Here is a 26,082-nt window from a genome sequence, read left to right as displayed (position 1 = left end):
TTTCTGCTAACACATGCGTATTTTTTCCGATTTCGCTCCTCTGAATACGACTTTTAGGTAGCGCGACATTGTGGTTGCGTCTCAAAAAAAAAAAAAGTTTAGCGAGAGCCGGCTACGGCTTAGCTTGGACATACACTTCAGGTTTCGTGATGTCTCAATGATATCCACTTTTGCCACTTACATCCGACAAAAAGATTGGTTTCACTCTACAAAAGGTTTTCGCATATCGTAGACTGTCGAAAACACGTTCGTGACAATTGCCCAGTATCGTAGCATATCAACCACGCCAACTTGCACGGAAGCAGCGAAAGGCACTCGCGAGCCCACGTTTTGTCTCGTTGCGGCTTTTTCTTCTCGCGCCTTTGTGGCGCCACCACATATGTTGTCTCCGGATGTGTTGCAGCTAAGCTGTAAGCTTCTCGTTGGTTCTAAAATTTTGCGTCTAAAACAAAAAAACCCGGGCAGGATCCAGCAGTTTTCGCCTAAGGCTGACCCCATGCATCAGGCGAGCAGCATCTTGCATTTGCCTTGAAAGAAGCACAACCCAATCTTTTTTGTAATCAGTCATACAGCATAAGATGCATAAGGTCCAGTATTTGTTAAAAAAACACAAATCAATCATCAAATCGTAAAATACATGATAATGGACCTTCGAAGAATGGGACACACCTGTGTGTTCCTGCTAAAGATTACGTTAGCAGCTTCTTGCGATAAGAGGGATGGCTGATCTCAATCAAAGTAGAGCGCCTGCGTCAGGCTCTGCGGCCAGAGACGCCAAGAGCGGGTGCTAGGCCCGCCGAGACGACGAGGACCCTTATAAACCCTCCCACATCAGCACGTGTAGTGGTTTAGAAAAGCTTGCCTGGACATTCAGTTTTGCATGGCCTGATGGCGCTCACTTTTCAGCATTTATTTGTCTATGCTGCATTTGTGGGAGCCTCTGCCTTTCCCGGGCGGTTGGTCAGTTTGCTTCGCCGCACCAATAATCTGCTCTTCGCTTTTCTAAGCCATAAACACTGTGAGCCGAAAACAGCAGTTCCCTTTTTTCCGAAAATTCTTCCCATTCAACCGTCAAAGAAACAAACGCGTGAGAGACTGGCCGAGGGCGTCACCGACAGCACACGTAAAAAACAAACCACCTAAAACCCCCCCAGCAAGCAAAGAAGACAGCAAGCGTTTAAGAAGCAACGGCAACCCAGAAACGCCCAGAGAAGCAGCTACTCTCGAGCATGCTTGACGGCGCTCATTTGAGCTAGCTGCTTCGGCGGCGTCGGCTCTGAGTCATTCAAACATTTATTCCAGCTAAAGACATGTATCCCTTCCCATCAACGAAAAGGCAGAGAAGTTTGCGATCGGGGCCGTTGCATAGTTCCCGACCTGCGAGTAGGGCGGGTCAGGTTTATTTTCTTCACAGCAGATGGCCATCTAAGTCTGTTATAACCAGAGTTCCTATACGTACAGAAGGTGTATAAAACTAATATCTTGTTTTAACAGCGTTTGCTCCCCTCAGTGTGCTGTTTTTTGTAGTTGGGTGAGTTCTACAAACTGTAGTGAAATGATAGTGTTCTAGCAAAACGCTATACCAGCCTGTGAAATTCGCATGTCAGCCAAGAGCCCTCTTTCTTAATTCAGAAAAAAAAAATCGACTATCATAGTAGTAATCCCTCATATAAAATTGTAGGGTAGGCGATCTAAGCAAAGTGCTGACAACTCGTTAATTTTGTTCATAAAGGGGCCCTAAACGGAATGAAGACTTTATTCAGAATATCCAGGAGCTCTTAGCACGCGGTAATTTTGTTCAACGGGAAGCGCTGCTGCTAGATTATGAATGTTGAGAGGCGCGAATTTCAAATTACCCGCTTCTCACTTTCGTGCCAGGCAGTTTGTAATGCGTGAATGTGCAGCAAAGATACCACGGAGAAAAGGCAGGGGCATGCTTTTTAAACAGACTAAAGCCTTACGGGTGCTCCGCCTTGTATAGTAAGCCTGTGCCGCGTGAGGGCATAGCCATGGATTTGTTTCTTCCTCACGCAAGTTCACCTAAAGTCTCAGTGCCTTTTACAGAAAAATGAATGGGGCTTCACTGAACGTGAAAGTTTTCGGAAGTGCGGAGCAATGATTCACCATTGTTTCCCGTGTGTTACTGTTGCGAGAACAGTGTGTTCATATTCTGCCTATTTGTGTTTTTTTTCCCTTCGGTTTTCTTTGCCTTGTTGTTCTGTTTTTGTGTGTTGCTTTTCTTTTTCTGTGTCTGCCTTGCCTTTTATGCCGTTACTCTGGAACTTCCTGTGTTTAACAGCAGGAGTCATGGTGGTTCGCTGTTGTTGATCCTTGACGAAGCTGGGATTTTGACGAAGGTGGGTTTATCCTTGACGAAGCTGGGTCAATGCCAATGGGAACCAGAATAGTCCATTGAAGACAGTTGAGTTACACTCGTCGCGTCGCTCACCAAATACCTGTCGACCATATGGTTGACTCTTAAACTGTCTTTTAAATGACGTCGCAAGTAGTGCAATGGACATCGGGCAACAAATCTTCGGAAGTTCGCCATTATGAAGTACTGTCGAAAAATGCGTGGCAGCAGCAAAGCGCCAGATTCCGTGGGCAAATGCCGCAGTCCTACAGAACCGAACTGGTGGTATAGGTGCTTACGTGTCAATTGCGCGCCCTCAAATATATTGTTGCAATCCACGCGCTGCAAGCACCAAAACACAGGCTGACGTCGGTGAACCTAGCTCGCTACAGTGGGCTACGTGTCTACCACACAGGAATTTATGAACTTGTATGCGCCAGTGAGGGGAGTAAGATGTGTCAATGGTTGGAAAATCTGCAGCTTCCCAGGCTGCCAACAACCGAGGGGACCTTGTTGAGACGGGCCTTCACGTAGGCCGCTTTCAGCAGTGCAATAAAAGGATTTCCAGGCGATCTTTTACCCAAATGGCACTGGACTTGATCGTCGTGTGAAAAATGTTGTACCTGTGTTGTAGTAAAGTGTAACAGGGGCTAGTAAGCGGCTATGTCAAGCAAGAAAAATTACACCATCTTCCCGTAGCGGAACCCTGACTAGTATGCGAAGAAGCCATAGGGTCGATTCAAGTGCCCATTAGTTTTCACTTCATCGTTTCCGTTAGGTTGAGGTACGTAGTTACCGTTATATTTATCGTTTGATTTTCATGGTAACTACCCCACTTTTCACTTACCAGAACTACCAAATATTAAATTGCGTTGACCCCATGGCTGTTTCGCAAACTACTCAGGGTTTGCTTATGGCAAGATGGTGTAATTTTATTGGAGAAGGTAGGACGGAGGTGTTAGAATGGAGAAGTATTAAAGAGAGAGAAAGAAAGAGACCGATGAGTGCGGTGCGAGTAATTATTATTAATGGCGTACTTCATGAAGACAGACGAGAGTGTGAGTCCTCCAACCGATGATGACGTTGAAGCAACTGCAGTGACGTCACCGCCAGCGGGACGTGTACTGCTCAGGTTGCATTGTGTTACACTTCGTGCTTGCGGTATCGTTTCCGCGAAGGATTCGACTTCAACGACTTCCATCGCTATCAAGGCGCCAGGCGCGCGCTCCACTGCATTATATAGATTCCAAGCGCAGCGAGCGGAGAGAGGGTACGCGGAGAGGAGAGAGAGTCCGCCGAGCTCCTCGATGCGAGCGCCCTCACGCGCCCGGGCGCGCTCCTCCTCTCCACTCACTCTCCGCTACTCCGCCCGAGCTCCGCGATGCGAGCGCCGCGGGTCCGCCGCGCCGAGACGACGACGACGATGACCAAGGCAGAACTACGAGGCACGCGCTCACGTGCGCTCGCACTGGAGGAATGCAGGCGCACGCCGACGGAGCACGACAACCCCCGACTAAGAAATGCATTCGCATTTAAAAAAAGTGCGAACTCTGGACCGAAGTCTTCCCTGAATGACCGTTCCTCGAGGGCGGGTAATTTTGCGGATGGTGTAGGATGGGTTTGTAACCCTTTCATACTGGAAAATTGCGGCACAGTACCTGTAGCAGAGAGCCTGCACGTCCCGCACAATTGGAAATGTTTGACGTCTCAGGCACCCGTGAGTCCTGACACAGTCTCGACATTAGGCCAAGAAAAAACAAGTGAATTTAAAACTGCAGAGCGAGGTCTTTCTTCTGACTCCGTTGAGCTCGGTAAATAGAGCTTCAATTCCGCTCGTGTGAACACCTCTTTGTCAGCAGCCGTAAACAAACAAACGCACCACACAGCCTGGCACTATACGCACCTCGCTCTTGAAAAAAAGTGTACGAAGTGGCGTTTAGAGATGTTTTTGGGGGCGTGGAACAACGCTGCACAGACCCCTTGCCCAAACGAAATCGCAGATTCGATCGGGCAGATTACGCAAGATCTGGTAGGAGAAAAGTACTGTGGTCAGTAGAAGCGTACGTCCGCGCAGGTGGTTGGGCTGAAATTTAGGTATTTCAGCAAGAGGAAGTACAGTGGTCTGCCGAAGAACCCTAAATGAGGAACAAAACTCCGGAAAGCCGCAGGGCTGCATGGTTACGCATTTAACCCTCAGCAAATGTTACGATGAAGCATGGCGCGTAGGCCAAAAAAGCCTCACGGGAATATCTTGCACCCACTGCTATCGATCTCGCCCATACTAACGGCAGCCGTGAGTTTACACATGAAAAGCTCGACCAAGCAATTAACGTATGTATGCGTGGTGAGCCTCAGTACGGCAGTGTATAGTGCGGCGAAAGTAATCAAGGGTGGTATAGAGTGTGCAGTTGAGTTATTGGCTGACATCAGTTGTTACAACCACAGCAACCGAAGCAGAAAAGCATTTGTTGGAAAGAATTATTCGGTAAGGGGGCACAGCACCGCCACATCTACGATGCTCACAGTGCTTCTACAATTCCAGGTGCTGACGTGCCTGGTGCCTGGAGCCGTTTGCCCTTACTTCACCGCCCAAAGTCCCTCCGGAACCACCTACCAGCACGAAGAAAGTTCTCCGCCCGCCGCACATCCCCCTTGCAAGTTAAATGTCACCCGCCACCCGCTTTTAGCACGAGCCTGGCACACCGCCTGGCAACCTTGGCCCTCTCCGACGTCAGCAACCACGGGACCGGATCGAGCGCTACATAAACAGCCAGGAATCGCCGACTGCTCGGGGCACAGCACCGCCACATCTACGATGGTCACAGTGCTTCTACAATTCCAGGTGCTGACGTGCCTGGTGCCTGGAGCCGTTTGCCCTTACTTCACCGCCCAAAGTCCCTCCGGAACCACCCACCAGCACGAAGAAAGTTCTCCGCCCGCCGCACATCCCCCTTGCAAGTTAAATGTCACCCGCCACCCGCTTTTAGCACGAGCCTGGCACACCGCCTGGCAACCTTGGCCCTCTCCGACGTCAGCAACCACGGGACCGGATCGAGCGCTACATAAACAGCCAGGAATCGCCGACTGCTCGGGGCACAGCACCGCCACATCTACGATGCTCACAGTGCTTCTACAATTCCAGGTTTGTTACCTCACCTGCTCAAAAGAATTCAGAAGTGATGACAGATGTATAGTGGCGGTGTCGTGCCCCTACGACTTGAAGTGTCGCGGAGTGATGCCGTTGTGTCGCGATGCGTTTGTCCTCCAATTGCTGTGCGAAATTTTGTTAATACTATCCGGTGATGTTGAGGTTAACCCCGGACCCTCCCCTAGTGCTGAACTTTTACCTATCCTTGACGCTATCAAACGAATAGAGAGTGTTCAAGCCGCAATTCGCATAGATCTTGAACAAATTAAATCAGCACAGACTGCCCAAGAAAACCTTATAGCTGAGATTCTGAACCGCTTCAACACATCAGATACAAGTCAACCAAACCAAGGAATCTCGACTGCTGTAAACACTATCGACCGACTGGAGCATGCCATCACTACCCTAAAAGCCGCGAACATTGACACCAACAACCGTATGCGCAGAGACAACCTTATTTTCTTTGGCATTGATGATTCCGATAAAGAACCTTGGAGCGATTCAGAGAACAAAATTCTAGACCTGTTCAAAAATACTCTTGAACTAACCCTAAGTGCTAGCGATATAGAGCGTGCACACCGCCTCGGAAAATTTTCTGCAACAAAAAAACGCCCTATAATAGTAAAACTGGCTCACTTCAAGACGAAAGAAAACATATTGGCTTGCGGACGTAAGCTGAAAGATACATGTTTTGCAATAAGAGAAGACTTTGCCCCGAGTACGCGCTTTGCACGCTCTAAATTGCTAAAATTTATCAAGCCCCAAAAATGCGCGTTTAAGCTTGCCTGGACAAACTACACGTAGGTAGCAGATGTTACTCTTACGACGCTGCATCCGACAGCGTTATTGAACACCCCACAGCACCAAACAGCAATACACTAACAGCCCCTACAGATACCTTATCTGAGCCACCCCAGTGACGAACAAGAAATGCTACCCTCCCTTCCACCGAAAACCGACCTCACTCATTCCTTAACATTAGTGTGCTTTTCACCAACATCCGCAGCATAATCCCAAAACGTGACGAACTCGAAAGCTTCATTGACGATACCGCAGCCGATATCGTCTTATTAACCGAAACGTGGCTTAACAAGGACGTCAGGGACTGTGAATTTTTTCCATCCAACCCCAGTTTAACCATATATCGACGTGACAGACATGACAGACGAGGGGGAGGAGTACTGATTGCCGTTATAAACAGCTTACTATCGTCACTAATCACTCATGACGACAACATTGAACTAACATGGGTATGCGTGCACAGTACAATTGGCAAAAAAGTGTTTGGAATCTGTTACTGTCCACCAGATAGTAGCCCCTCCTTTCGCGATAGCTTACGTATTTCCCTAGAACAAATAAAAAAAGATATACCCGAGGCACCAATCTTCCTTTTCGGAGATTTTAATCATCCCAGCATAAATTGTCCGCTACTTTCAGTACCCAACAAATCACCACATAGCGAACCGAAGCAGTTTCTTGAATTTACTCTGGACTTTAATCTGCACCAAACCGTAACATGCCCAACAAGGGGCGACAACACCCTAGATCTCTTATTAACATCTAGCCCTGAAAACATAAAAAATGTGACTTTGCTGCCTGACCTCAGCGACCATAGTCTACTTCATATCAGCATTTCATTGCCTATAAAAAAGAACGCCCCGACGCAAAAATCAATCACAGATTTCAAGAAAGCTAACTTCGACGCATTTAACCGTGAACTTGCACTCTTCTACGACGATTTTCGACGCTTATACTCTGCTCGCTCGGTCAGCACCAATTGGGAATTATATAAAAACACAATGCTGAACTTAAAAAACAGACATATTCCCACTATCCTTGGAAATACAGACAAAAATAACCAGTGGTTTACGCAGCGTCTAAAACGCCTACCTAACAAGAAAAAACGCCTTTATCGGAAAGCAAAGCTTAATAACCCCATGGTTTGGGATCAGTACAAATTGATTGCTAATGAATATATTAAAGAACTGAAAGCTTCCAAAGACAAATTCTTCTCAACTGACCTCTTATCAATCCTACACTCTAACCCTCGTAAATTCTTTCAAATTATCTCCCCGCCAGATCGTCAAACGCAGCTTCAGCTATCAAACGCAGACAACGAATTAATCGAAACTGGAAAATGTGCTACAGCCCTTAACGACTTCTTTACGTCAGTGTTTTCACCTGCTCAAAGCTTTAATCGTACCCAATTACCACACTACTCGCCTACCATAATGCCTGATATCCATATTAACGTTGACGGAATAGCTAAGTTAATAAACTCTCTCAAATTATCGTCCTCGGCCGGTTGCGATCAAATCAGCAGCAAACTACTTAAAAACACAATTTCCCTGTCAAGCGCAATACTAACCTTGATCTTCCAACAATCCCTAAGCACTGGTGAGGTTCCCCACGATTGGAAAAAAGCACAAATCATTCCCATCCATAAGTCTGGAGACCGATCAAAAGCAACTAATTACCGTCCGATTTCATTAACCAGCATCCCATCCAAACTGCTAGAACACATTATAGCAACCAATGTAATGAACTATCTCGAATCAATTAACTTCTTTTATGCGCACCAGCATGGTTTTAGAAAACTATTATCATGCGAAACTCAGCTCTCAGAATTCACCGACGATATCTTGCAACATATGGACGATCATCTACAAATTGACGCCATCTTCCTCGACTTCTCGAAGGCCTTCGACCGTGTCCCACACAATCACTTGCTTGCAAAATTATCTACTCTTGGAATCCCCCCGACACTGATAACTTGGATAGAACATTTCTTAAAAGGACGCGTACAATACACAACTGCTAACTCCCATGATTCGCAAATTTCTAGTGTGACATCCGGTGTCCCCCAGGGAGCAGGCTTATCCCCCCTATTATTTTGTATCTACTTCAACGACCTGCCATCAAACACAAAAACCAGACTGCGTCTTTTTGCGGATGACTGCGTCATCTACAATCCCATTCGTAACCCTAGCGATTCCACTGATCTTCAGGAAGACATTGACACTATCGTTGCATGGTGTGCAAAATGGCTCATGCCTCTTAACCTTAATAAGTGCCAATCCATGTCCTTTTCTCGTAAACGCAGCATCACAAATCACGCATACCGTATCAGTTCAAATGAAATAACTCGAACAGGCTGCTATAAGTATCTAGGCGTTCACTTGACATCGTCATTATCATGGGTCACTCACATTGAAACAATATGCGCACACGCCTCACGCACACTTGGCTTTTTGCGCCGCAATCTCAGATCTGCATCACCAGCTGTTAAAAAACTTGCATATCAGACATACGTTCAGCCTAAATTGGAATACGCTTCATCTATCTGGTACCCCTCACAAGCATATCTCACCTACGAACTAGAATCCATCCAGAATCGCGCGGCTCGCTTCATCATGTCAAACTACTCGCGTAAATCTAGCATCACTGAACTCAAACGCACACTTGACCTTCCATGTCTCCAATCACGTCGAATCATCTCGCGTCTCTGCTTGCTTCACTCGTTCTACTATCACCCAATAGCCCGGCACCCTCGACTTCAACCCCCGCCCAGAATCTCGCCGCGCCTCAACCATAGCAAACAAATCGCACACATTCAGTGCCACCCATCATCGATGAAAGATTCTTTTTTCCCTCATGCAAAAACCCTGTGGAATACCCTGCCCGACAGTATTGTTTCGTCCGCTGACCGCGCGACTTTTCGCGAGAAACTAGCAGTGCATTTCACTTAAATGGTTTTTGTTAAAATGACTTCCTTGTTGAGCCATGTTTGTGACAAACTTTTGGTGACCCATGCATTCTGATGCTTATTACTTATTACTTATGTATATTGCTCTTTTATTTGTAGTATATGATTTTGAATATTTTTCTGCTTGCTTGTTTCCTTTCTGAGCGATGTTTTTGGTGCCCTTTCTTCGTCTTTTCTTCCTTTTTTCGGCCACTTGTGTGATGAAGAGTCCCTCACATATTGTTTGCCCCCGCCTTATGTAATGCCTCCGGGCCCTTAAGGCTTCAATAAATGAAATGAAATGAAATGAAACTGTTTTTGCAGCAATGCCCAGAACGGCAACGGCTTGGGGTAATCGTGTGAAGTGTGAAATATTGTCAGAATGTCTTCGAAACCAGTAGAGGCGGCAGTCGGTTTAACCAAATTAATATGATCGTGATACCAATTGCATCGAGGCGGTAAAAAGCTGCGTGGAAGCTTTCCGCGTCCGGCCACTGTCCCAGTCTCGAACCACTATCTCGCATCAGTGCAAATCAGTTTTAATTGTCGGCGGACCCATCACTAAATGAAATTGCACTTTTGAGCTTTAACGCTGGGCTGTCACATTTGTTGTAGTTTGGGAACAAAGTTTATAAAACAGTAAGCGCTATTCGTTGGCGCTCTTCCTTTGATGGCAGTAACCCCACAAAGGAAGGTGTCAAAAATGAAGGAGTGACGTGCACTGGCTAACATATCTGACGAGACTGAGTCAAGGAAAAATTTATGAGGCACGGGTTAAAATGTTCAAGAGGAAATTGCCGCGTATGGGCTCACTTCACGCCAAACGCCGTGGAAGGACGATGTTCATTTGCCGCCTCTGCACCTAAATGCCACTCTTGTCTCCTGTGCCTTCAGTCACGCTCTTCCCTTCCCTTTTCGATCCTGTCGCGATATACTTGAAGTCAATTAGATTTGCACGCTGGTGATGATGATTAGTGGCTTTCCCTTTGAATAGGGGCATCGGTTGTCAGCAACCAACTTGCGTTGTATTACGCGTAGTTGCCCTACTCCTACCTAACCTAATAGATTTTCTTCCTCCCTCGATCTCCCCAACATTCGTTTTAAACTGTCATCGCTTCCATCCCCCTTTTTCGTGCCCCGGCTGTTCTAAATTCTTATGCATATGATTACTCCGCTTGCGTAACCATGCCTTCACTACTTTTCTTCCACCACAACTGCAGTCGCCTCTTCGTCAGCTCTATGGCCTCGTAGTTGAGGTTCCCCGTCGCCCGAAATCCCAAAGCCTCCGCCAGCGTCGTTTCCCCTCACGCCGCGATGGTCGTATCTCTGCAGCTCCCGGTCTATATTTTCCCGATCACTGCCGCAGCATGCACATGTTTCATCCTGCTGCCTGTAGATACCCGTGTATGCTCGGGTTCTCGGGCACCCCGCCCGCGCTTCGAAGAGCGATGCACAGCATCTCGTATTGCCATACAATTCTTCCTTCTTAATTTACAGTTTCTCTGTCCTATAAGTCTCCACGGTTTTTTCCGCTGCCATTCTCTGTGCCGTCTTTCTCGTCTATGCTGCCTTAACCTGCTTTTTATCTGCTGTGTAAGGCCCACGTTCTCCTACTGACTTTCCGTACCGCCTGTTCAGCTGTCTGGTCCTCCGTCTCTACCGCCTGTCCGTGCTCCTCATATACTGGTACTTAAACACCCTCGCGACCCATTTCTTTGTCCTTCATGTCGTGAAGTCGCTCCTAAAACTTTATCTTCTCTGCGCCTCCCTCGATATCGAAAGACGACCAGCGCAAATTTCCCTGTACCGCTTCATTTATAGTTTTGCTGTGGGCCCCTAGGGCCAATCTAGCTACCGCCCCAAGATTTACCTCTAGGCTAGTTTGGGTCTCAGGTTTCATGCACAGAACTTAAGTTCCAAAAGGTATTCCTGGTACCATGACCCCTTTCCAGACTTCTCTTACCACCTCATATATGTGGTATCCTTAGAGTGTTCTATGCTTTATTGTAGCCGCGTTGTGTCTTCCTTTTGTCTTAACGTAAACCTCATGCGCCTGCGTGTTCTCCCCTGCTCGAGTGCTATCTATTGGACCCTTCCTTACTATTGAACTTGGAAACCTGCCACGTGGTCTACGCTCTTCACCTGCTTCCTTTGTATTTCTACGTAAAGCTATTTTCTATCATAAACATCAAGGGAAGATTAACTTAAAATGAAATAATACTGTGAGTTGCAGTTGTGTATCGATGTTTTCCCTAAAATAGTACTAATGAATTTCTTTTGGGTAGTAATGGCGAGAAGTATGAACTGTGTTTCAGATCTTTTAGTTCAGAAACTTTTTCTTTTCATAGAAAGCTATCGTTCAAGCAACCCGTTTTGTTGCTGGATGGCTTAATCGAGGGATCGACCAAGACAAGGAGAGACGTACAGACATACAGAGAGATCAAAATTTTGGTGTTTAGGTTGTCTATAAATACTCGTTTATAAAAGTTCCTCAAACCCAGACCTTTCAGGTCGGTGCTGCCTACGCCTCGGATCTTCCTGATGCTGCTGAGCAGCAAGGAGAGGCAAGCGGCAAGCGGCAAGCATTAGCGGCAACCAGCGACGTTGTGGCAGCTTACAGGTTGCTATATAATACAATTAGCTACGTGTACCTGCGCTAGCAAAAGTTGTACACGATAAAGTGTTTACACACTCTTTTAAGCTGCGGAGAGCGGTGTGTTTTTGCCGCTTTTCCGGGTAAATTTATACTTTTTAACCCATATAAAACAATGCAGTACCAGCCATCCTGCTGCTGTATTTGCCGAAAGTTTGGAATCGGCTAAAAAAAACCCCGAAAAAAAGCGGTATGTCTCTCTGATGATTCCCCAAACGGGATGGCCAAACTCGAAACCATCAACAAAAAACGCCTATTCACCTTGTGGACATGGCTCATCAATAAAGCGGTACAGTGCGGCTGGTACTTTACGCACCACCCTTGGCGTATACAGACTTTAAACTATCGTGCGACCGGTCTTTATCATTGTCACGTTCACGCGGGTGCGCTAGCACCGGGACCGACGCTGCCCGTCGTTGCAGCTGGAGCTGTGGTTCACGCAGTAGCTGCCAATAGCTCGCTCATGCAGCGGTCACACTTTTCCCCCTGCTCGCGCACCGCCTGTGGGTCAGCGCGGTACGACTCCAACGATTCCAGTGGGCGCCGAATGCTGGCGCTGAGGATCCTACTCGCTGGTAATGCCGGTGACGAAGCCGGTGTTTCTGCGCCACGGGCGCTACATCTCGCGCTAAAAGTCAACAGCTAGCCTTTTATTAAGAGTCCATTTGCACACGTCTGCTTTTAACCAAACGTGGCTGCAGTTACGCAGATATCACAGTTACAATAAAACATCTCCCAAATGCAGAACTTACCATCTTGTAGAGCAGAAGCTGTGAAAACCGATTGCATTAAAACCAAGAGACTGCAGGCTTTGTGTGCTTCCGCTTCCTTCATTTTTTTCACAAAAAGTTTCTGTGAGGAAAATGCCATCCTTATTTATCTGCGTAAAAGCGTAATCTAAATATTAATTCTGATGTTCTGCGCATGGGCGTCAGCTTCATTTTGTAGTGCAGCGATCGTCTTCGTCATTTTTGCGCAGTTTGCGTTGACACGGCATTCAAAGATCATTATGCCCTATTTCATAAAGAGCATAGTGTGTCCTCTTATGCCGGAAGCGGACTCGGGAAAAAACAAATGTCCGGCAAAAAATTACCTAAGTAGATACTCTCTAGACGACCTCCGCAAAACAGCCTGCATTGAGTAATACATCACAGCATTATTTTATGCGAGGTAATAATGCATTGCGAAAAAGCACTACTTTCCTGGCAAGTTTAAAGCATGGCCCACCGTTATTATAAAGTATGTTTCTATCACTGTAAAATAAAATGTTTACAACGGAATAGAATAAAAATTCTTTACGTCCTTTCTTAAGCAGAAGCATCTCCCAGTACACAGCGTTTCCGGTATCAAAATATTACTGGAATTGATTTTCCCGAAGAAAAATTTGTTTTACATAAGCATTTAACGACTAAATATTACAAACACCACATACCATGAGGCATAGTTTGATTTTCTCATTGCTAACAATGCAAGCTTATGGCACTATAAAAAATGTTTGATGAAAGTAATTTTTTCTTGTGGGGCGTCTGACCGCAACACTTTTTGCTACATCACTCTACAGAAAAAATGAAAGCGTGGGTTGTGACTGCATGTATTTCTCACGATGAGAAAATCCTGTAGACGTCCGGGCTAAATCTGAACTAAACCAAACATATATTTCTGTCAAGTGCCCGGAACACGAGTTGGGGTGCAACTATTCCTCACAACAGCATTTTCTAGTAATTCCATGTCACAGCCGTCTTTCCGCTAGGGTGCCAGCTGCACAGTTGGTAATCACTATTTTCACAGTGCTCGCGTCTTGTTGCGCAATAATTTTGAAGTTGAAGACTCTCCAGGGGAACAAGGTGATGTCTAATGTAATTATCTTGACTTTTTCAGACATATAATCCTAGGTGTGGAGTTGAATTTTCTAGATTTTCAGGATACATTCCTAAATCTGAAATTTGGCATTGTATTTGGCCCCAATGTCACAGCAATATTGCGCGTGAAATATGCAAAACTTTATTCGTTGACAGGTATTGTTTATGTCTATGCCCATACCAACGCAAGTATGGGACGTTGTGGTCGACTGATATGCCCCCAACATAAAAAAGGGGGTATTTTGAAAAAGTTATTTTGTCAAATAAAGTTCAAAATCAGAAATCATCTGCAAGGCAGTAGCAAGAAGGCAATTTGTTAAAAATACCTTATCATGATTTTTATATATGTTTGCCGCATATGTACACCGTTTTTATAAAAATTTCAAATAACCACTCAAACAGCTTATCAGTTGATTCCGTCATAGAGATATTGTACACGCACTCTTTATTTCTCTTTTATGAGGTAATCTACAGCATGAGTTAAGTAAGGCGATGACACCCTGGTCCAAAACATTATATTTTACCGATTCATATTTGCAAATATTGCAACTTCTCGGAAAGGAAACAAAGACCCTCAAGGTAAAACGAGTGTGTATAATTACAACGCTTTCGTTGCGAAAAACAGAAACCTTGTTCGTTTTAGGTTGCGGCTTATCGTTCCTCGCCGTCATAGTTTAGACAAGCGAGTGCAAGAGAGAAAGCGCAAAGTCTTTCATTAACCAATTTAGCAATGTTTTTAAAAATTTCGCTTGATAAAATAACCAAACTGCAGATTTATTTGGGCGGACGTTGATCTTGTGATGGGGCTGAAATACTTCAGGAACGCTGCATATAGATTATGTATATGAAGATTATCACTGGTAGTTTACCATAATACGTGCTGACATAAAACTTCCCACAGCTTGGTAGGCGTTCAGGCACTGAAACGTCTTCTACTGTATTCCGTATACAACCAATGATTGACGACGTCAGCCGTTCTCTATAACCATACTCTTTAAGGCTTGTATTTACAGAAGACGGGTGTGCAAACATGAGTACATCTTAGCGGGGGACTAAGCCAAGTACTCAAAACTGTGTGTAATAAAAAAGCTGCCTTAAAGGCCATTTTTTTAAAAAAAACCTTTGTTGCAAGATATGTTGGCTAAATTAAGAACTAGCGCGCATTGGCGAAACGTTTGCTTTTCCGGGAAGCATGATGGTTATTCGGACATAAAAATGTCTTGCAGAGCGAGCCAGAAAATTCTTCACTGTAAGTGTTCGACGGTAGTACAAACATTGTAATAAACATTTTAAAGGTGGCAAGCTGCACAGTAACGGCAAAGCAAATGTTTACGTTTGTTCCATGGTAACTTACTGTCAATATTGCTGTCTTCTATGGAGTATATTCTGATAGCGAGAATCAAACTTAAGAGCTATTTTTCGTAAGGTTCGACGTAAATTTATCTTTGTTTTTACGGGACACTCCTCTGAACGTTCTCAAGTGCATCGGCCTCTGCGAAAAACGTGGTCACATGACCGGCAAGCCGCAGTTCAAGCTTTAAGGTTTCGTATGCCATAAAATATTATCGCCACTGAGTTTGAATGCTGCCACAAGATTTTCTAAAATAGCAACTCCTGACCTAAGGACTGCTGGCCAAATCTCTTAACTAAACTTTGGGAGGGCGAAGCCCATTGTATAGTTTATTCAAGGCAAAATAGGAATGTTGAAGTCTCGCTGAAATAGCTTTTTCTCTGAAAGTTAAAGAACACCACATTTACCTAATATTGAATTGGGAGAATAACAATACACACTCCGTGCTATATTTACATGGCACATGCGAAATGGCAGGCTGAACAAAGGTGGCAGTACAAATACAGGCTATAAACAGTTCGCTAAGCACCGCAGCAAATATGTGCGTTACACGTATTCGCTTGCCTGCTTAGCGAGTTCTGTGTGACGATTTTGTGGGTGCTATTCCGTAGAAATTTGCAGCACGAACATGTCTCATTGATCATAAAAAAATCTGAACTGTGTTGTTGTAAGTTTCTAGAACAAAACGTTTGTCTATGGCATCACAAAAAAACCTTTTTGAAGTTCAAACAAGCGAAATTACATTTTTTCTTTACTTCCCCAAGCGTTTGTGGAAGATAACCGAAAGCAGTTCAACGTAAGTAAATATGGTTTCCTGGGATTTACAAGACACGTCAGTTGCCTGTGTGAGGAAAGTGAGTTGTTTTCAGAAAGATGTATAATTTCACATCCCACCTAATGCAATATTAAAAGATTGAAAAAAGAAGAGAGATAACAATAAAATTTTGAATAATGTTTTAGCCCGCCTATTTTTGGGGCAGTGAAGCAAGCATATTTTCTAGCGATCTTTTGAAGTTACTCAGGGCAAAATCTGGCATTATACATGCGCACATAAGGAGTTAAAAACACGCAGGGCCTTACTTGAAACACGTATCGTCGTCGCCCTCAGCAGCTCCACACATCTGTGCCTATTGCCATTTTTTAACCCTAGTAATCAAAAAGTTGACGACAGAAAACACTTACATGATCTGCGGTTCTTTGTCTTGCTGAAGAAGAATCTCTTCACTCCCAAACCATATCCCTATGGGATATGGTTTGTGAACTGGCATCCGCAAAAGCCATATACACTGCGCGAGAATCGGCCAGTTAATGTGGAAAAACTACTGAAATTCCAACAGAACAAAGGTGAAGTCCATTTGATTGTAATGAACCTATCGCCCACCTTTACGGTCCTTTAGTGATTCAAGTATCACAATGATTACAAGTGAGAGACTTGATTCCGCCCTAAGGTGATCAAAATAAATACACCACTCGCTTCACACTCGCTAAAATGTGTTTTCAAATTCCAGATATTTTCTTGTTGCTGTAAGTAAATTTATGTTGACTGCGTCTCGCATTCTGCAGGTGAAATCGGGGTTTATTATTCGGAGCATGGGCTCTACGTAGCAAACCGCCATCTTTCAGCGGCTGAAGTAAAGTGTCGGGTCGACGTACAGCCGGTAAAAGGCTTGTCTATAACACAGCGTTCGTACTCTCAGCCCTACCCTGCCCCGCCGGAGCGGGATTTGAATAAAACTACTGCGGAATTCTGAAGTCTTAGCCCTTCGCTTTTGCCTCCGACATGTTTGCAACGAGTATGTTTCGGCAGTTTTTGGATGTAGCTGGTTGAAGTTGAAATCGCTGTTATAGACAAGCGTTTTACCGGCTGTACAACACATTGAGTCTCATACGTTCCTGCGATCAGAGAGATCTCATGTATACGAGGTACTTTTTCCAAAACATCTTCCCTGCAGTACAGGGGGCAAAAATGCCTTGGACAATCTTCATTTTGAATGACCCACCAGAACTCCTCGAACGCTCGAAGACATACGTGTTAATCTTCAGATTGCTCAAATGAGTGCTTACGCCCATCTTAGCTGAATATATGCCTTTTCAATTTATATGTATTGAAAAAAAACGATTGAGTAACTACGAGTGATTTACCTCTCACGCAGCGTACCCACTTCCAGAAAAATGAATCGCTTCATCAATGTTATCACTTCATCCATGAGGTAAGTAACACCCAAAGACAATGGTGTTACAAGGGTGCTACATCACTTAAAAGTGTGGTTGGTTGTCGTTGCGGCACTGAGCTTACAACATAAATAAAAGCAAGAGTTGTTTTCTGTGGCTACTAGGAACGTCTTTTAAAAAGAAAGTTGCTGCTAAAGCAAAGAAAACAATGCGTGATGGACTAGCTGAATAACGAACGGTGTATGTTTTCGCGCTGTCCTCTGTGTTGTTCTAGAAATTAGGAAGACTCACTAAGCGTACAATTTTGCTATAAAACGCTTCGCCCACGGAACTTTAAATGTTTTGAACATCTTCGTATTGCTTATGCTGTGATACATCATTTCTTCGGCCTAGCCAGTTTCTGCTTATCTGCATACTTTACACCAAAGATTATCGTCAAGGCTTCTCACCTAAAAATAACGCAAGTAGCGACGAAGGGCACTCATTGCTGCTTTTTTTCTCACTACCACCATGCAATCCCATCGCCGTGACTAACGTTACAAACGTACGCCACCATACTCTCGTACGAGCAAGTATAAGCAACGACAATACTGGCCGTAAGCTGTCTCGAGAAAATGCTTTTATTATTCCAATCGCAGGATCAGCCCCGATTGCTGTAAAAAACGTGTCTTCTTATCTGGTAATAGAACTGCATTTCTGCACAAAGTTCTTTACCCGCATTTTCCTGAAACTTTCAAGCATCACTGTGATTTAAAAAAAAAAACAACTCGAAAATGGAGATGTTCGAAAAAGCGACACGAATGATTGCATGCTTCACCCAGGCGTTGAAACGTATTATTCAAATAGTAGAGACAATTCAGGTCGTGTATCCATGTTTCAGGGGACGTCACATGTAGAAATTTAATCCCCTTTGCGGGCGAAAAACTTTATGCCAGCGTTTCTGTACCTGTCTGTGGGAACGATGATGTATCCATAACACTTGCGCACTGAGTTGAGTAGGTTTGAGCCTTTGTCCTGTCCGCAAAGAAGCAGACGAGTTTGCAACACCTGAAAATAAAGAAGTAGTATGAGCACGAATTGGTGCATGTATCTTTGAAAGATAATGAAGCCAACTGCCCGTTTGTTTAAAAACTGCTCTATCCAGATAAAAGTGACTCATTTATTATAGCACGCTTGTAACAAACAATGGGCATAACAAAAACACAGACAGGACGCACCAGCAACTACGCGACAATATATTTGTGACGCAGGAGGTATTTGTTTCGTCGATTGACGGCTGATCACCCAACCACAATCAGGACCTTGATTGGTCATTTGTGGTGTGGCCTTTATTTCACTTTTATCATGTTACTGAAATGCTAGCGTTAACAAAGTCGTAACGATGTTGTTATTCTTTCCCAAGAAACGCCATTACTGCCAATGACTCGACACTGCAGCACACAATATAAATATATTGTTTAGTTTTTGTTCAGTTTTCGCTGTTAAATATTGTCTTTTGTTGCGCAATTGGGAGTGAGTAGGCTAAGGAAGGTATATTGTTATCAAACTTAACGAACCTGTATTTTCTCTTCACCTTGTTGGGTACGGGAAGGCGTCCCCGAGCCGAGCTTCGTCGCCTCCAACATGCATCTTTTAGCGTAGTTTGAAGCGAGCGGCCAGCCAATGTTGCAGCCGTGAGGAAGTCCAGAAGCCGTAGGCAAAACGTAAATTGTTTATTTCATAGCGAGAGATGAGCCGAAGCCAAAGAACAATGCTCCAACGGGCGAGGTTACAGTACAGGACTCGAGCAGAGTGACAACATTGATTCACTGCTCAAACAGGAATGCACTATTGCGCTTGGGGGTGGTCGTAATAATAGCCAAAGCGCTAACGGCCGAAACAAGCGTTCCCTCTAGATTGTGCAACCGACACGAACGGAACAGACACACACAACACTCTTTCCAGAGTTCGTGAGCAGTCGGCAGTAGCGGCGCACGCTGAGTCCAAGAGAGCGGACAGAGGAGGCCTCTGCAGCGGACGCGAGGCTTCGGCGTCCTTGGGGCAGGTCTCTACGCGTTGCGTCGGCACGCCATCGAAGGTTGATCGCGCCGATAGATCGCGGCAGAGACCCAGACACGTCGCAGCTTGAATTGTCGGCTGCAAGTGTGAGTCACCGAAAAAGGGAGGCTACTTGAAAAACGCACGTAGTGGAGGCTTCGCCGCACAGCCGAGGAGTGTTGAAACAAAGCCCAGCGGCGGGCTCATTCGTAACAGCTTCTCCACCGGGGGTCCGAGATCCCCATGGATAAGGGTGTCAACCGTTGTCCGGAGGGATGTTTCGGAGAGAAGTGCTCGCCAGATGATCGACTCCCGGCCTGGGCTGTACGACACCGCGCTGGAGCTTCACCGGGGCCGCTCACTGGATGAATAATGGCACGCCAAGAACGTCTCTGACTTGGTCGGGCAGGCAACCGAACAACAAAGGAAGACACAACGCCATCGTCGGCAAGTGCGAAGACAAATCCACACTGAAGCTCTACCAGGCTTTTAGTTGCGATAAAATACGGTAATAAATAACTGCACTAGTTATATTTTAGTCCAGCAGTACTTTACCCAAGCAAACAAACGCGAAAGGTGACATTTCGCGAGATTGGAAATGTCCCACACAAAAAAATGTAATCGTAAAGGGCGAAACCTGCTCCAGAAAAAACAATACAATAAAAAAATCAGGTGTCTACAAGCCACTTCTCGCACTGAGAGCTGCGATTTGAGCTCTCGTCATTGCCCTGAGCTTTCCCCCTTTTGAATCACACCTTAGGTGCATCCGCTCTCTGAAAGCGACTGCGACCGGTCGAGAGGACATCGGCCTTCCGAGACGTGTCCCGAGCGGGCGGACGACGCTGCCCTACTTTCCACCGCTCGTTCAAGACGTGCGCTTTCTTTCTCGGCCTCTCCGAGGTCCGCTGAGACCCGGCGCAAAGCGTGCGCGCGGAGCTGCCACTCGGCAGGCGCGCATGAGACCTCTTGCGCATTTGTTTGCGAAACTGTCGATGAGCGAACACCGAAGGGTGTTTTCGCTCTCGTTTCAGGCTGTCAAGGCCAATCTAGGTACGGGCGGCCCAGGCTCAGACGACGGCTCAACCCCAGGCGACACCGGAATGGCTCCGTGCTCGGCTGGCCGTTGCCTAACAGTGAGTATCTGAGTATCAGGGGGAACGCTAGCGACTCGCTCCGTTGCGGAGGCGTCTTTAAGCTTAGCTGCACCTGGAAAATCGTTCAGTGTCTCGACTACCGGCTCTGCCACAGCGTAGCTCGGTTCTGAACTCGTGTTCAGAGAAACACCTTTCGTTTCAACGGACTCGTGTTGCCTCATTTCGCTAACTTTACGGCTTAGGCTTTCCCGCGGAACGTCGTTAGCCAGCGAACTGCGCGCGTTCTGGTCGGTAGCCGTTTTCAAGGCCCTTAGTGAACCTGAGCACTGTGAACACGACGACGCTGACATATTTCCGCTCACAGTAGGGGCCTTACACACAGTGTACTTACGCTGCCCTCTGTCGTCAGCCTCTGGAAGTACCCCGTCCTCTCTATTTGTCTGTCTCGAAATTCCTCTCAGAAGTGGCGACACTATCGTTAGTTGAGTCCTTTGCAGCGAGCCCGACTGATTCTTTCCATGGCAGTTTCTCGAAATAGTACCCCTTTCGCGTAAAAGCTGATCCGACCTGTTTGAGAATAGGTACCTGTATTCCGGAAGAAGTTGTGGGGATACTGCCACCTGCGTGACAAGTTTACCAAACGGAGCTCCGATGCTGACCTTAGCAATCGGAAGGCGGACGTTTCGTGATGCTCCGGCCTGCTTCACCCAAACACTCTGTGCCATCAGCTGATCCGGTTCAATGTACGAAGGGTGGAGCATGTGTACCATCGCCGCGGAGTTCCGAAGAACTCAGCACGGTTTACCGTTGACCACTAGCTCACGTACGTACGGCTCCAGAAACTGCTGCTATCCTCACTCTGGTCTAGCACGTGAAAGACCAGTTTTTCCTTCTTGCAACTCGCAGCGAAATGCGCCGTCTAGGTGCAGTTGTAATACCAAGCCTGTCTGCGCGCTTCAGAAGCTTTTTTTCTGCGCTGCTCCTCAGCGTCTGCTCTCTTTTCGTTTTCATGGCCAGTTTCGCTATCCACGAAAACGACTTTGCTAGTTCCACCGTCTTCATGGGGAACTCTGCCTTCGGCCCTGACTGAAGGCCTCTACCTGAAGTCTTTTACGCCGTCTTTCTGCCCCTGCGCACCTCGTCGTGCGACGAAATCGTCGGCTAGCTAAGCTGCATGATCCATCGTATTTACCCCTGGCCAAACTTGCACACAGATTCGGAGGTTTTCTTGTATACGGCGGTAAAACTGCTCAACACCAATGCACTCAACTACCTTGTCGTGCTTTCTGAAAGCCTTTGCTTATTTGAGCCGCTCTTCCATGTTATTCCTCAGCTTGTAGGTGAACTCCGAGTACGATTAGCCCTTAGCTTTCACGACTTTACGCAGTTTCTGCCAAAATGCCTTTGCCGACCGCCTGTGCTTACGCAGGATGCTCGATTTGATTTTCTCGTAGTCCTCCGCCTGCTCCTTTGGCAAGCGGGCCATCATGTCGGATGCCTCAGCTTGCAAAAGCGTAAGAAGCTTTTGCGGCCATGAGTCACGGCTAAACTGGGCCCTCTCGCACGTACGCTCGAAGTTGGCCAAAAAAAGACCGATATCTTCTCCTACCTTGTAGTGTGCCGAGCATTTCCGGGGGCGCACGACATTAAGTAGTTTGCGTTTCGTTATTGTTGTTGCACTTGTGGCAACTGCTGACGAGAGAGCGCTCCTCAGCAGTAATTTGAATGAGTCGACGATATAAGGCGCGTTCGTAGCGTCCCATTCTGTGTCGGCTTTGTGGCGCGGTGGGTAGAGAACCATGTACATTGCGTTCCGCCCGCAGGGTCGAGGGATCGAAACCGGGTGCCGGATAGTATTTTTTTTTATATAGTAGGGAGGGGGGCGGACTACGGACGTCAACGCGGGAGACATCGTGAGTTACTGAAATGCTCTGCATTTAAAATGTACCTTGTTTACTTCATAGCGAGAGATGAGCCGAAGCCAAAGAACAATGCTCCGGCGGGCGAGGTTACAGTACAGGACTCGGGCAGAGTGACAGCATTGATTCATTGCTCAAACAGGAATGAACTATAGCGCTTGGGGGTGGTCGTAATAATAGCGAAAGCGCTAACGGTCGAAACAAGCGTTCCCTCTAGATTGTGCACCCGACACGGACGGCACAGACACCCACAACACTCTTTCAAGAGTTCGTGAGCAGTCGGCAGTAGCGGCGCACGCTGAGTCCGAGAGAGCGGACAGAGGAGGTCTCTGCAGGGGACGCGAGGCTTCTGTGTCCTTGGGGCAGGTCTCTACGCGTTGCGTCGGCACGCCATCGAAGGCTGATCGCGCGGATAGATCGCGGCAGAGACCCAGACACGTCGCAGCTTGAATTGTCGGCTGAAAGCGTGAGTCACCGAAGAAGGGACCCTACTTGAAAGGCACACGTAGTGGAGGCTTCGCCGCACAGCAGAGGAGTGTTGAAACAAAGCCCTGCGGCGGGCGTATTTGAAACGACGCCCACTTAACCGTTTGATATCCAGTGTTGCTCAGGAGCAACAACTCAATATTTTTTTGTGTAACGCTTTGTGGTTTTTTGGACATTGTTGTTTAGTGACGAACAATGGAGCCCGGACCTTTGAAAAGTGAAGAGAAGGCAGAACGTACTTTTGTGAGAAAAAAAATATTGTTTACCCGTGTCAACTGGCATAGAGGTCGGGGGGCACTAGTGGGTTAGTGACGGGTAAACAAAATTGCGCAACTTACTTGTTATTAGAAATGATATCAATACAAAATTTACGTGATTGTCTTCAGGTTAACCATCAATTATGGTGATCTAAGTTTCTCTCTTGTTAAATTGATATATGGGCAGCCAGTGCCCACTGTGTCCCAGGGCCCAGTTGGTCCTAGTTTCTGTCGTAATGAACCAATTTTTTAACTGACTTGATATTTGTGAAGCGGAAGACTTTTTAGAACATAAAAACGTCGCGTACTCTTAAGAAAATATAAAGTTTTGGGCATGAAAGGGTTAACCCCTCTCCCTTAATACAATACACGTTAAGGCCTGTTTATTCTCCCTGACAAAAGCTGGGCGCTCCTCATCACCCAGGCTGATGATGAGTGTAGTTCCGGACAGACTGTAGGCTTAGGATACGCACGTGAGTAACCTTGCACTGTTTATCGCATATCAAGGGATTATTCTTTTGGGTGGTTGGCAGTATTTACAAGACCGGTAAACGTGTTTCCACTGTTACTGTATGAATAAGATAACTTATTCAAGTTCCTGCTGTTGTTCACAAGAACATTTTCCACACTCCATTGCAAAACGGAGTTGTCATGAACGTAATGACTGTCAACCCGACACAGGTAATTTTTAAGTTGTTGCGCGGCTATTTGCCCCAACAGACACTTCAGAATGCCACATTGCAGTTCTTCAGAAAATCAGACAGCTGATTTGGAATTGTTCGACTGCAATTTTATAACATATAATCAAAGTTATAACATCATGCTACTGACAAAATTAGCGATATTTCAATCTCAAAATTGCAAGATTTGAGTGTATTTGAAATAAAAGGTTAAGCGTAATAGGAAAAATTTTCCCATTGGCCGCGGTAGGAGGCGCGCTCCAAAGGAACGATTGGATTCTCAAGCCACAAGATGACTAGCGTGGCGGCAGTCAAAATGATACCCATGAACACCTCAGTAGCACCGGCCGAGCAAATGCCGTGTTTTAGGAAGCCTGACCATAATTCATAACTGAATCCAAACAATGTTTTGGTTTTCCATTTCTTTTGAAAGACATATCAGCATGCGGGCAGCCCAATCCACGGAAAATCTAAACTTATAACAAGTGGACCGATATAGGTGTGAAGAAGCATATAAATCGGACAATACAGGCTGCTGACAATTTAGGTCATTCTTTGACAAAAAGTTCGTATGTATTACTATATTTGTTCAGCAGTAAGAAAATATTTCGTTTATATAGTTACGCAATCTGAATAAGTGTATTACATTTGAATATTTTTGAAATTCCTAAATGTAGTCGGTATTGAGGAGTTCTCAGAAATTATAATATTCCTGCTAACACCCAAAGCATGCTCATTAAAAGCGAATATAATTGGGCAAGAACATACAACTTTTAGCTTCTTCGTAGTTTTACTGTGCAGGCGTTGTCATGCATAACCTATGCAGGTGGGTAGTAATACGTTCTTTTGACGTGCGGTGTACAGAGAAACTGCTAACATTTTATTCTGCTTGCAATACAAAGCGCGAAGTCTCATCAGGTAAAAAGCGTCTAAGCAGTATAGGATAAAAAAGGTTATTTTGATGCAAAATCTCAGGCCCTCAATAGGTCGGAAATTCCGCATCATTTCCAAGACCCTGTTTAAGCAACGGCGGTAATGCGTCAAACTAAATGGCCGAATTCTAAAAGCGTGAAACACCATTCAATGAAGGCTTGTAATAACACCAAATTTTTTTGATAAGCTCCCATAACCGAAGTAACTAAATGTCTTTGTAAGAAGTATTATGACTTCATAATGGTCAGCGCATACGAGAACCGCACAAGAAGAGTAACGACGACACAAACGCTGCCGTCTGCGCTTACCATTATGAATGCACTTGAACTCGCCCAATTATAACTTTGTAATATGTCTTTGTAGTAGGTAATATTTTCGTTTATCACGCTGAAAGTGTCCTCGATGTTTTTTCATTAGGTGTTATGTCTTTGTAGTAGGTAATACTATGGTTTATCACGCTGTCTTATTAAGGGAGTGGCGCAAGAACTAAGTGACGATTTAGCGTACATTATTAATCTATGTCTGTCCACCGGTGTTTTTCCTGAGGAACTTAAAGTTGCTAGAGTGACGCCGATCTATAAAGGGAGAGTACAAGATATTGTATCAAATTACAGACCAATATCTGTCCTGAAAGTTTGTTCCAAGGTATTTGAGGGAGTAATCCATAATAGACTATCGACTTCATTTCTTAAACACAACGTAATTTCCAAGTATCAATTTGGTTTCCAAAAATCTAAATCCACAGAGCAAGCACAACTGTACATTAAAGATAAAATAATTGAAACATTCAAAACAGGCAGTTCATAATTGGACTGTTTTTAGACTTTAAAAAAGCATTTGATTCGATAGATCATATTATTTTGCTAAATAAATTGGAGAGGTATAGAATACGTGGCATTGCAGCTAACCTTTTAAAAAGCTATTTGACTAAAACAAATCAGTTTCTTCAACTAAACTACACTGCATCAGACATATTAGCGCTGAAGCAAGGTGTCCCGCAAGGCTCCAAGTTAGGCCCGTTACTATTTATAGTTTATGTAAATGACATCATAAATATAGAAGGTCCGCAAGAACTTGTAATGTATGCGGATGACATTACGTTTTCTTCACATCTGATAATATAATTAAACTTCACTAAATGGTAAATGTTTACTTGGAACAATTATCATATGGGTATTAGATGATAAATTGCCATTTAACGCTACAAAGACAACTTACATGATATTTATGCCGTACAATAAAAATGTCGATAAAGAAATTCCCATTATATTCAACTGAACCACGTTAAACCGAGTGACAGAACAGAAGTTCTTAGGTGTTTGGTTTCAAGGACAACTTTCGTGGAATACGCATGTTGCTCACCTGTCCTCCGAACTCTCTAAAAGTATAGGTCTT

General features: G+C 45.3%; 1 protein-coding gene across 2 annotated transcripts in view; it reads right to left on the bottom strand.

Moving 5' to 3' along the window:
• Positions 1-12,748, bottom strand: part of LOC144141306 (venom metalloproteinase antarease TserMP_A-like) — a 57,974-nt gene extending 45,226 nt beyond the window's left edge. For both annotated transcript variants that reach the window (XM_077672882.1, XM_077672883.1), the window contains exon 1: positions 12,652-12,748. In XM_077672882.1, the coding sequence (XP_077529008.1) occupies positions 12,652-12,733 (82 nt within the window). In that variant the 5' untranslated portion in view covers positions 12,734-12,748. The remainder of the gene's footprint in view (positions 1-12,651) is intronic.
• Positions 12,749-26,082: the final 13,334 nt, after the last annotated feature.

Source organism: Haemaphysalis longicornis, unplaced genomic scaffold, assembly GCF_048455015.1.
Source record: "Haemaphysalis longicornis isolate Haplotype H1 unplaced genomic scaffold, Haemaphysalis longicornis Haplotype H1 scaffold_6, whole genome shotgun sequence".
Classification (NCBI taxonomy): Eukaryota; Metazoa; Arthropoda; class Arachnida; order Ixodida; family Ixodidae; genus Haemaphysalis; species Haemaphysalis longicornis.
The sequence above is the reverse complement of the archived record's forward strand: the minus strand, read 5'-3'. Positions and strand labels throughout refer to the sequence as shown.